The following is a 12,683-nucleotide window of genomic DNA, read 5'->3' as shown; positions in this document are numbered from 1 at the left end:
ACCTCCGGACTCTTGCAACCAAAATTAGCGTCCCGTTAACTGAACTCTTGGACGTTATTTGATGAAAACTCGTTTCTGCTGAAACGCGTTTTGGTCAACTGTCGTCTTGGGTTTCAGTTATCGTCACGTAAGTGGTGCAAAAACTCTCCATTTATATTTATATTAAAGAATGTATATGTTACGGGAAAAATCCCGACTTGCGGGTGAACCTAGGATTTCCCGGGAATTCTCCTAAAGAGAGAAACCTGCAAATCATCCATTTGAAATCAAATAGCTTTCACAAGAGATACAAAAAAGGGTTCATACTTGCCTTCAACAATCATTTGATCGGACCGTTACTGGACCGTGACCGGACCTTGACTGGCACTATAGTGTGAATCAGGCTTAAGTGGTGCAAAAACTCTCCATTTATATTTATATTAAAGAATGTATATGTTACGGGAAAATCCCGACTTGCGGGTGAACCTAGGATTTCCCGGGAATTCTCCTAAAGAGAGAAACCTGCAAATCATCCATTTGAAATCAAATAGCTTTCACAAGAGATACAAAAAAGGGTTCAGATACGATGAATACATTAGAAATCTATACCGAAAAGGCCAAGATCGAGGGCTTCACATTTTCCCGATACGTGAATGTTCAAGGCCTGTTCCCACTTGTCGTGAGTTTCATACGATTGTTTCCCGAATGTCCTGTAGGCAATGTAAGTTAAATTAGAGTGTTCCCACTACACACGACACGATTTTAAAGGGTTCAGATACGATGAATACATTAGAAATCTATACCGAAAAGGCCAAGATCGAGGGCTTCACATTTTCCCGATACGTGAATGTTTAAGGCCTGTTCCCACTTGTCGTGAGTTTCATACGATTTTTTCCCGAATGTCCTGTAGGCAATGTAAGTTAAATTAGAGTGTTCCCACTACACACGACACGATTTTTTTTTTCGAACGACAAATGGGAATGGGCCTTTACTTTCTATTACGTTAAATATATGTGCAACAATTAGGGTCAGTTTGGATTTTCATCCTTTTACTACATGACAACATCAATTACTTATACAGAAATTAAGGTTGAAAAGCGCGAAATGCCAGAATTTCTATTACGTTAAATATATGTGCAACAATTAGGGTCAGTTTGGATTTTCATCCTTTTACTACATGACAACATCAATTACTTATACAATTACTTATAAGGTTGAAAATCGCGAAATGCCAAAGAACGCCTCAAATCTTGTCCTTAACAATTTAATTTATTACTTAAATTAGAAAAAATGTAAATGAATATATAGAGTGTTGTAAAAAGAATATAACAATTTTAATTAATGAAGGTTTTTTTTCAATTTTCTTACCTAATTAAAAATTAATATCAATTAAAGAATAATTATACAATTCTCTAGCACGAGTATTTTCAGTGGATTTTTCTATATTTTTCTTTATTTTTTAATATTAGCTTCTTTTATTTTTATTTTAATCTGGGGAAAAATGGCCTACTGGTCCACTTTTTGTTTTTCAAACTCTGACACCTTACAGAATGGAACAGCTGTTTTCAACTTGGGGGTAAATTTACCTCCGAGGGGTACAAATGCTCATGGTGAAATGTTTTCTTCTTCGACATTTCGGTTTGACATCCTAAGATGAATTTTTACCTCCGAGGGGTACAAATGCTCATGGTGAAATGTTTTCTTCTTCGACATTTCGGTTTGACATCCTAAGATGAATTTTTACCTGGACTATAAAAAAAAGAACATTCAGTGTTGTATTATGCCCATTCCGTAGTATGTCCCTCATCAGATGGGCGATATGGCCTCAAAAAGGTTGGGAGCCGCTGGATTAGAATATTATCTAACAGGAAAACACATGAAGGGTTTTTCAATTTTCTTACCTAATTAAAAATTAATATATCAATTAAAGAATAATTATACAATTCTCTAGCACGAGTTTTTTCAGTGGATTTTTTTATATTTTCCTTTATTTTTTAATATTAGCTTCTTTTATTTTTATTTTAATCTGGGGAAAAATGGCCTACTGGTCCAACATGTAAATTTATTGTGTGGTTAACACCTAGTGTCAGGCCTAATAGATGTTCTTTAAATGCATTTTGCCTACTGGTCCAACATGTAAATTTATTGTGTGGTTAACACCTAGTGTCAGGCCTAATAGATGTTCTTTAAATGCATTTTTTACTTTCTATTTAGAAAAATGACATAATAGTCAATCTCAAGCATTAGATAATAACACTTTCTATTAAAAAAAGATACATCAAATAGTTCATATTTTTATAATATATATATTTTCAAAAAATTTCGAATGTTTTTCTCATTTTTAATTTTTCATGTTTTTTACCTCCCTCTTCTTTTTCTTCTCCTGCACTGTTTCCACATCTTATCGCTTCGCTTCGCACGCTCTCTTAACCGCTCTTAAACAGTAGAATGGCAACTTGTCCCAAGTAGAAATAGATAAAATGTCGGGTTTCGTGTGTCACGTAGGATCCGAAATTTCGGCCGACTATACAATGCCAGGTCGGGTTGTACTTTTTGTCGAACTCTTTCTTAATGTAGGCGGCTATATCCTGCGAACAGACAGGAAGGGAAAGGGTTTAAACTAGCGGCTAGAAGTCTAGTGAAAATCCCACCATTGCCAAAAATTTGCACTCGTCCTTCGATTGCAAATATTTCAACGGATTACTTTTTGGTGTTCTCGTGCTGACCCAGCACCTAAATGTGAAGTATTGTGTCTCTTATCGCCCATCCGATGAGAGGCTTACTATGGGATGGGCATGCTACGACACAGACCACATACATTTATGGTGGATTTTACCAACCTTCTTTCCAGTCTGAAACAGCCCGTTAACTTAACAGCCCTAATGACTGAATAAATATTGGTGAAATCCAACATTAATGTAGCAGTTGTTTCATTGCTACAAAATAAAAAGGCGGTGAAAACCCTTTTTTTCTGGGTCCTCTTACCTTTTCTATATTGTATTTCTCTAGGGCCTGGGTCGCACAATCCACTGCATCCTGTTGCATCTCTTCTGACATGTCCGCATTTTTGATCACGGCTTTGCGGTCCGACATGATTGGGCTGCTGCTTCTTTCGGTTTTGGGCCTGGAAACAGAATACAAAATGACTGATTAATTTGGGAGCAAGGTTTGGGAGTGAATGACTGAGTAATCGAGCGAGCGAGTGAGTGAGTGATCGAGCGAGTTAGTGAGTGAGTGACCTACTCTTTAATCTATTCAGTAGACGTCTCGGTCAATGAATAGAATAAAAAGAGCAGTTCTTTCAACTCACTCACTATTTGCACGTTTTGAGTAGGGATTAAGAGGTTTCCTAAAGGGAACTAGGGTAATTATTCAGAAGCCACTACAATGAAACATGAAGCTCCTTTTTGTGTTTAACCTAACCCTATAATAACACTGGTCACTGTTCATTTGTGACAGCTCCTTTTTGTAGCAAATTTTTCATTGATGTGGCTTCTTAGTACCACTTTATTTACCTGCGAATTTAGAAGACGAAATGAAAAATAACACTCGAGAGACGGAAAGGTGAGAAAAAGGTTAGTGAACGAAAGACTGTCAAAATAATTTGTGAATAAAATTTTACTAGAGGAAACTGTCTTTATGGCTGCAGGAACGGTAGCAACACAAATACTTTAAGCCAGAGTCAAATTTGTGGAAATATTTTGAAATTGGTTTCGTTGGTGATTGTGATGGTGGTAGTTTGCTTTATTTTTTTAAGAGGTTTGACAGAGGGAGCTGTAACTATGGTCTTCTCGTCCCGAAATCGAAGAGAGAAGGAAGACAGGATAGGAGAAAGCCAGCCGTTCCGAGAACGAACCTCGTCCCGAAATCGAAGAGAGAAGGAAGACAGGATAGGAGAAAGCCAGCCGTTCCGAGAACGAACATTATCCCATCAGGATAAAATCCGCCCCGGGCGGGAATCGAACCCGCGGCCTAGCGCTTACAAGGCAGACGCACTACCAACTAAGCTAACTAATAACTAGGGGCTGGCTGTGGTAGTTTGCATTATTTGTTAAATGTCTATTGTTAGGTTCGTATCGCCAGCCTAGTTAGCTTAGTTGGTAGCGCGACTGCCTAGTAAGCGCTAGGCCGCGGGTTCAATTCCCGCCCGCGGCGGACTTTATTCCGAACGGATAAGGTTCGTTCTCGAAACGGTTTTCTTCTGGCTCAGCGCGACTGCCTAGTAAGCGCTAGGCCGCGGGTTCAATTCCCGCCCGCGGCGGACTTTATTCCGAACGGATAAGGTTCGTTCTCGAAACGGTTTTCTCCTGGCTCTCTTCGCTTTTGGGACGACAAGTCCCTCTATCAAGTTCACTCTGTCAAACCTCTTGAAATAATAATAAAAACTTTTTTAGAGACATGACGGGGGTTTTTTCATTTTTGTTTTTTTTTTTTTTTTTTTTTTTTTCTTGAACGTATTGAACAAAATACATTAAGCCTCCTTACCTTCATACATAATACATAAATACGCGTTTCAAGTTTCATATCCGAGCATAGCCTGTTCATAACCTGAAGAAGAACGCGTGTGAAGTACCACTAAAGGTGTGTTCACACATGGTCGACCAGCCGTCGATCGATTTCGACTGAAATCGTACACTGTCTCGACAACATAGATTCACCTCGTCGATCGACGGCCGCCGACTATGTGTGGACACAACTTGAAGCCTCCTTACCTTCCTACATAATACATAAATACGCGTTTCAAGTTTCATATCCGAGCATAGCCTGTTCATAACCCGAAGCCTTAAGAACGCGTGTGAAGTACCACTAAAGGTGTGTCCACACATGGTCGACCAGCCGTCGATCGATTTCGACTGAAACCGTACACTGCCTCGACAACATAGATTCGATCGACGGCGCCGACTATGTGTGAACACAACTTGATGTATAAAAACATTAACATGACATCTGGAGCTGAGGCTGGTCAATTCAATGTCAGGGTCCCCCTAGTTATTATCAGAACAATAGAAATACAATAGAATAGAATAGATAATTAAGTCGTTCTGATTAAACTACATGATTATGAGGAGAGAAATAGAGAGTGAACGAGTGAGAGAAATAGATTGACTTTTTTAGTGGAATTACTTAATATCGCTTTATTATTGGGATGACTTAATCTCCTGTTACTGTATAAATAACTGCTAAGGTTAGAATTAGAACGGTGGACTTTGAATCCGGGTGTTGGTGGTTCGAGTCCAAGTCAAGTCATAAAATCTAGCGTACCTATGTATATTAAGCGGGGAACGGCATTTGTGTTAGCTGTTAGAGGGAACTGTAAATGCTAACGTCTTATCGTACCAAAATCAAAGAGAAGGAAGAGGGGATAGGAGAAAGCAGAATAGAATAGATAATTAAGTCGTTCTGATTAAACTACATGATTATGAGGAGAGAAATAGAGAGTGAACGAGTGAGAGAAATAGATTAAGGAGCGCGGTAGCGCTCCGCCCCGCCAAGTCAAGAAAGTTTGACCGCGCTACTAGAGATATTGACTTTTTTAGTGGAATTACTTACTTAATATCACTTTATTATTGGGATGACTTAATCTCCCGTTACTCTATAACTGCTAAGGTTAGAACGGTGGACTTTGAATCCGGGTGTTGGTGGTTCGAGTCCAAGTCAAGTCATAAAATTTAGCGTACCTATGTATATTAAGCGGGGAACAACATTTGTGTTAGAGAGAACTGAAAATGCTAAGGTCTTATCGTACCAAAATCAAAGAGAAGGAAGAGGGGATAGGAGAAAGCCTGCAGCCGTTCCGAGAACGAACCTTATCCGTTCAGGATGAAGTCCGTCCCGGTCGGGAATCGAACCCGCGACCTGGCACTTACAAGGCAGACGCACTACCCTCTAAGGTAACTAGGTAGGCATAATAAATACAAAGTGGTGATAGAAAGAGAAGATCTTTGCCAGTGCAGAGTAGAAGACTCCTAAGGATAAGCAGGAGAATAAGAAAGAGAAAAGAAGAAGAAGAAAAGGAAGAGGAAAAGGAAGAAGAAGAAGAAGAATAAAGAAAGGAGAAAAAAAGAACACTTAGTTACCCTAGAGCTCTATCCTAGCTACCTAGATAACATGATAAGAAGGTGAAAGAGGGGGGGGGAAATGTTTGTAGAAGAATGAAAAGATGAAGGGAGGGAAACGAAGAGAGAAGGGGAGGGAGGAAGATAATGAGAGAGAGGAAGAAGGTGAAAGAGGGGGGGGGAAATGTTTGTAGAAGAATGAAAAGATGAAGGGAGGGAAACGAAGAGAGAAGGGGAGGGAGGAAGATAGAGAGGAAGGAAGTTAGGGAGGGAACAAAGAGAAAGAGAGAGAAAGAAGGAAGAAGTGAGGGAGAGAAACATAAAGGAAGTGGTAGAGGGGAGAAACAGAGGGACAGAGAGAGAAGGGTGGAAAAGGAAAACAGAGGAAAAATGAATACTTTGAGCTCAAAGTATGCAGAAGGGGTGAGGGAGACAGAGAACAACAAAAGGATGTAGAAGAAGAGGGGGGGGAGAGGGGGGGAAGAGGGAGATGGAGAGGAACGGAAGAGAGGAACAAAAGGGAGAAAAAGAGGGAGAGATAGAGAAGGGGACAGGAAAATGGAGCAAAAACAAATATTTTGAGCTCAAAGTATGCAAAGATTGCAAAGTTCAGAGGCAATAGGAAAGCTTTACAAAGAAAGTGGGTAGAAAACAAAGGTTGTGTCACACAGTTTGATGCAGCAAGTACAAAGGCAGTGTAGACAAGTATAGGTATACATATTTCTCTTTCCTAGTAGGTATGTATCATAAAACAAACAACTAGTTCCACCCAGGAGATCTAAATTCCCAACACCTTGGCTGTCAGAGTTTTTTTTTTTAAAAAGAGGGAACTGTAACTGCTATGGTCTTATTGTCCCGAAATCGAAGAGAGAAGGAAGACAGGATAGGAGAAAGCCAGCCGTTCCAAGAACGAACATTATCCCATCAGGATAAAATCTGCCCCGGGCGGGAATCGAACCCGCAGCCTAGCACTTACAAGGCAGATGCACTACCAACTAAGCTAACTAGGCTGGCAATGTCAGAGTATATTCTATGGTGTTCACCCGCAGACCCTTATGTATGAAAACATTTCCTTAAATGAAAGACAGCTCCTTTAATTCTTGGAATTTTTTCAACAAACAAATAGCAAAATTTCACTCAGAGGCCCTCTTTCAGAAAATATGTAAGTGGCCCTTGGCAGCAAGTGTGGTCAAGCTATTAGGTCTAAAGAGGAATCTCCTTGGTGGAATAAAAAATTATAATAAAATAAAGCTTAACCATTAATGCATTTTTTACTTTCCTTATCCTATCTTTCATTATAATTTGGAAGTGAAATACCCTCCCCTATGACCGGTATTCAAAGGATGCCAATTGAAATTTGGTTAAATTTGACTTAGAAATGTCCCACAGGACCGACAGCGATTGGCTCTAGGACAATCTCTTGGATCGGGTATTATGTGGACAGTTTCACCCAAGGATATATACTTGTTAGGCTCAATCACCGAACTTGCGTAAAGAACGGAAAAAAAAGGATCTTTTCGCGGTATTCACAAAATGGACACGGACGGGTTGGATGGAGAATGGCATTAATCCCGCCCTTTAATCGGAATATTTTGGATATAGGGACAATCTCTTGGATCGGGTATTATGTGGACAGTTTCACCCAAGGATATATACTTGTTAGGCTCAATCACCGAACTTGCGTAAAGAACGAAAAAAAAAGGATCTTTTCGCGGTATTCACAAAATGGACATGGGTTGGATGGAGAATGGCATTAATCCCGCCCTTTAATCGGAATATTTTGGATATAGGTTTTAAATTATCCTTCACAATTGCCGATTTTTTTATTTTTATTTTTTTTTTCACTTTATGAAGGCTGAGTCCGCGATCGCTTTTCGTCAATTCGGCAAAAGAGCCGCCGGACATATTCACACAAATTGCAACAAAGTTTCAAGCAAACGTTAAAGATTATACACAATGTGGTATTCGGTAAGAAAGCTATTTATTTAACACCCGAAACGGAACGAGGAGAAGAAAAAGAGAAGAAACACAAATCGAGGGGAACTTTTTTTTTTTGAACTTTCCCTGCACTACTTTCTTAGATTTTTTTTCGGAATATCTTTAAATGTCCTCTCTTACAAATCGTAGTTTTACAGAAGCTTGACAATTTCGTTAAACATGAAGTTGTAGACATAAAATAGCTCACAAGATGATATTTTAGATTTATTTAGATATTGAATCACTTTGACTTTTACATTTTACCCATGAGACTTTTAGGAATTTAATGAATTTGAAGATTAAAAAAAAAGTTGTCTTTTCCACTTTCAAAGATATTTTTACTTTCTATTATTACACTTGTAGTGCCTTTTTAGAACAATTTTACTTAAGAAAGACACAAGAGTCTTTTACACAATTTCATGCAGGTAAAATTCACATTTACACCCATGCATTCTTGAGGTCCATAACCATAACTTACATTACCATTTGCAAGTTACACCATTCAAAAGAATACTTTTCGATGGCTTTTTCCCTACTCGCTATTCATTAGAAACTAACACTTACACCACTTAACTTTAAAGTGTAAAAAGGTATATATATCTAGGATATATAAATATATTTATAGAAATCAATAAAAAGTTACTATTTTTATATATAGGTAGGTAAATGTCTTTAGAAAAAAAGATACATCAAATAGTTCATATTTTTATAATATATATATTTTCAAAAAATTTCGAATGTTTTTCTCATTTTTAATTTTTCATGTTTTTTACCTCCCTCTTCTTTTTCTTCTCCTGCACTGTTTCCACATCTTATCGCTTCGCTTCGCACGCTCTCTTAACCGCTCTTAAACAGTAGAATGGCAACTTGTCCCAAGTAGAAATAGATAAAATGTCGGGTTTCGTGTGTCACGTAGGATCCGAAATTTCGGCCGACTATACAATGCCAGGTCGGGTTGTACTTTTTGTCGAACTCTTTCTTAATGTAGGCGGCTATATCCTGCGAACAGACAGGAAGGGAAAGGGTTTGAACTAGCGGCTAGAAGTCTAGTAAAAATCCCACCAATGCCAAAAATTTGCACTCGTCCTTCGATTGCAAATATTTCAACGGATTACTTTTTGGTGTTTTCGTGCTGACCCAGCACCTAAATGTGAAGTATTGTGTCTCTTATCGCCCATCTGATGAGAGGCTTACTATGGGATGGGCATGCTACGACACAGACCACATGCAATTATGGTGGATTTTACCAACCTTCTTTCCAGCCTGAAACAGCCCGTTAACTAAACAGCCCTGTTAAGCCAATAGAAATTAAATGGAACTTAATTGGCTGTTAGCTTAGAAGGAGTTCTAATGACTGAATAAATATTGGTGAAACCCAACATTAATGTAGCAGTTGTTTTATTGCTACAAAATAAAAAGGCGGTGAAAACTTTTTTTTTCCCCAAAAAAAAAATTAGGTAATTAGCCAATCACAATATGATTCAAATTTTAGGTTATCAATTTATCATGCAATGCATTTCCTAGAAATGATAAGTGACCAAACCTCGCTGATTCATTTGTCAAATCAGGGGATGACTTGTGCTTTGATCTTCTCGTAATTGTTGCCTTGACATTGATTGTAATTTGCATTGGACACTATTCATCAGAAGTGATGAGAAAAATAAGGAAAAAATGTAACTTGGATAAAAAATACTTCTAACAAAAAACAGATATGCAAAGTAGCTGAGCACTACATGAAGACTGGTAAGATGTTATCATGATATAGGAAAGTTTCAATAGAGCTTTCAAAGGATATGGTACAGAAGGGTACCAAGCTTTAATGAGACTTAAGTTCACAAAAAAGTTTTCTCTCAAATACCTAAACATTGTTCAGTATAAATACCTTTTATTTTATTGCTGCAAGCTCACACTGGGATCTGCTTTCTAGAGAGGAATGTATGTTAGTAATAGGCACAGAATGTTGGTATTGAATTCAAATTTTCAGAAACTTCTTCTTTTTGAAACGAAGGATTTTCCTTGCAATTTTTTTTCCTAACAGTATAAATACCTTTTATTTTATTGCTGCAAGCTCACACTGGGATCTGCTTTCTAGAGAGGAATGTATGTTAGTAATAGGCACAGAACGTTGGTATTGAATCCAAATTTTCAAAAACTTTTTCTTTTTGAAACGAAGGATTTTGCTTGCAATTTTTTTTCCTACTTCAAGAGGCCGACTACAGTACAACACCGACAGACAACACAAGCAATCAAGCGATTTCATTGGCTGATAGGATCAGAATAACAAACTCCAATATTTTTTTCGGACTGGATTTAAGTTTAAGACGTTAGACTTAGAAATCCTGTCAAAATCAAGCCCCTGGATGTAAGCTTGCGTGCTAACTGGGTTTTAACTGTACTAGGCATTTTTTATGGCTCAGGAGCCCATTCCGACCCGACTTCCGGAATAAAATCGTATTGTGTGTAGGAATAGGAACACTTTCGTAATACGAGTAGGACCACTCTCGTCGCGTCGTTCGAAACTCACAAGTGGGAAGGGTCGGATAGCCCGGGCCTATACATGGTGATGAAAAGAAAAAAAAAATCCCAACATAAAAATAAAAATCCCCATTTAAAAAGTCCCTCGAAAAGGATGCTCATCTCATCGCAGTAGCATTTCTATTGAGATCAGCGTGTTTCGAACTTCCTTTATCAGCGAAGAAAAAAAAAAGTGGTTGAGCCCCATTTCAAGTGAAATATCTTCAAGAGGCCGACTACAGTACAACACCGACAGACAACACAAGCAATCAAGCGATTTCATTGGCTGAGAGGATCAGAATAACAAACTCCAATTTTTTTTAAATGCTCATCTCATCGCAGTCAAAACGCATTCAATTATTCTCATCGTGTGATCCCAGCCCGCGCTTTTTCAAAAAATTGATTTGAAAAGATTGTTAAATTTTGAAATTGAAAAAGAATAAAAAATTATGTAGCACCTACTCCTACCCTTAAACCATTTTTAAAAAAGCATAGAAGACAGTAAGACAGAATTGTAAAGTATCAGAAAACAGATAAGAGTAGATTCGAAGTTAGACTGAACTGAAAAAACCTTCACTGCAACCTCAGTTTGGGAAAATGAATGGAATGCCAAGAAATTGAAGTTACCTAAAACTAAAAGAAAAACAGAACAGTTTGGTAATATTAACAGCTGTCACTTAGTTGACAGGAAGGAGAGGAAGAAAAACAGTGATTATTATATCTGGGTAGAGGCTGGCTCTCTTGTGAAAGGAAAGTATTGAGAATCTAAAAATTGCTCTGCCATTATGAGGTTTGCTCAGTTGGTGATGGGTCCAGCTGGAAGTGGGAAGGTATGTACTCTTGGTTTTTGGTTCAATGTAGAACCTATTTAGTAAAATTTTTTTTATACCACCCAATCCCAACATGCAGTAGATTCAAATAGCGCTAAGATTTAAACCAAAAACTACTAGGGCTTGCTAGAAATGAGAATAGATAAGAGCTTTACCAAGTTATCTTCAATCGGATGGATTCTTTAGAAGACAAACGAATTGACTTTGCTATTATTGAAAACCCGCAGTCCGCTGCAACCAAAGGGAGAGCTTACACCCGGGATCAAACACTTCCTAAGCGACGAAACTCAAAAGACGTCGGCTTAAAACAGTTGAATGGATTAAAGAACACGCTTACCTTGAGTTTACCGATCTAGATAACAATTAATTTATACTTTAAATAACCGGAATTAATTGAATTGTTCCAAAAGTTGAAAGTTTCGGACTTGTATTTAATCGATAAAGTTCTCAAAGCTCAAGGAAACTCACGAAATTTTCCGAAACTTACCGCTCAAACGCGAGTTCAAAAATCAATAGACGACTTTGCTCGTTGATAAAAAGAACCGTTCACATTCGCGACGGGGAAAATGAAATCTGTTGTGAACATCACACGCATCAATAGACGACTTTGCTCGTTGATAAAAAGAACCGTTCACATTCGCGACGGGGAAAATGAAATCTGTTGTGAACATCACACGCCTTACTGTACTAGGCATTTTTCATGGCTCAGGAGCCCATTCCGACTCGACTTCCGGAATAAAATCGTGTTGTCTGTAGGAATAGGAACACTTTCGTAATTAATAGGACCACTCTCGTCGCGTCGTTCAAAACTCACAAGTGGGAACGGTCGGATAGCCCGGGCCTATACATAGTGATAGAAAGTAAAAAAAATCCCACCATAGAAATAAAAATCCCCATTTAAAAAGTCCCTCGATAAAAAGCTCATCTCATCGCAGTCAAAACGCATTCAATTTTTCTCATCGTGTGATCCCAACCCGCGCTTTTTCAAAAAATTGATTTGAAAAAATTGTTAAATTTTGAAAAAGAATAATAAAAAAAAAAAATGTTGCACCTACCCCTACCCTTAAACCATTTTTAAAAAAGCATAGAAGACAGTAAGACAGAATTATAAAGCATCAGAGAACAGATAAGAAAAGATTCGAAGTTAGACTGAACTGAAAAAACCTACACTGCAACCTCAGTTTGGGAAAATGAATGGAATGCCAAGAAGTTGAAGTTACCTAAAAGAAAAACAATTCTCAGCTACAGAACAGTTTGGTAATATTAACAGCCGTCACTAGTTGACAGGAAGGAGAGGAAGAAAAACAGTGTTATTATATCTGGGTAG

General features: G+C 38.1%; 1 protein-coding gene and 2 long non-coding RNA genes across 7 annotated transcripts; 1 reads left to right on the top strand and 2 right to left on the bottom strand.

The window, feature by feature from the left end:
- Window positions 1-5: 5 nt before the first annotated feature.
- On the top strand, window positions 6-1,485 carry LOC108252209. Its single transcript, XR_003391114.1, has 3 exons — window positions 6-298; window positions 748-1,068; window positions 1,193-1,485. It is a non-coding gene; the product is annotated as an uncharacterized LOC108252209 (long non-coding RNA).
- A 479-nt stretch (window positions 1,486-1,964) lies between these two features.
- On the bottom strand, window positions 1,965-2,239 carry LOC113466831. Its single transcript, XR_003391115.1, has 2 exons — window positions 2,140-2,239; window positions 1,965-2,059 (listed from the first exon to the last, which is right to left on the bottom strand). It is a non-coding gene; the product is annotated as an uncharacterized LOC113466831 (long non-coding RNA).
- Window positions 2,240-2,265: 26 nt separating this feature from the next.
- LOC103507755 (dynein light chain 1, cytoplasmic) lies at window positions 2,266-11,849 on the bottom strand. 5 transcript variants are annotated; one of them, XM_008472255.3, is made up of 3 exons: window positions 3,495-3,640; window positions 2,965-3,103; window positions 2,266-2,567 (listed from the first exon to the last, which is right to left on the bottom strand). In XM_008472255.3, the coding sequence occupies exons 2-3, from the start codon at window positions 3,070-3,072 to the stop codon at window positions 2,406-2,408; spliced, it is 270 nt and encodes an 89-aa protein (XP_008470477.1). In that variant the 5' UTR covers window positions 3,073-3,103; window positions 3,495-3,640; the 3' UTR covers window positions 2,266-2,405. The 5 variants fall into 5 exon arrangements, with proteins under 5 accessions (XP_008470477.1, XP_008470478.1, XP_008470480.1 ...); XM_008472256.3 differs by lacking the exon at window positions 3,495-3,640 and adding an exon at window positions 11,694-11,849 and having other exon boundaries at window positions 2,289-2,567; XM_008472258.3 differs by lacking the exon at window positions 3,495-3,640 and adding an exon at window positions 11,512-11,668 and having other exon boundaries at window positions 2,289-2,567.
- Window positions 11,850-12,683: the final 834 nt, after the last annotated feature.

Source organism: Diaphorina citri, unplaced genomic scaffold (genome assembly GCF_000475195.1).
Source record: "Diaphorina citri unplaced genomic scaffold, Diaci psyllid genome assembly version 1.1 scaffold340, whole genome shotgun sequence".
Classification (NCBI taxonomy): domain Eukaryota; kingdom Metazoa; phylum Arthropoda; class Insecta; order Hemiptera; family Psyllidae; genus Diaphorina; species Diaphorina citri.
This window is presented reverse-complemented; position numbering and strand designations above follow the sequence as displayed.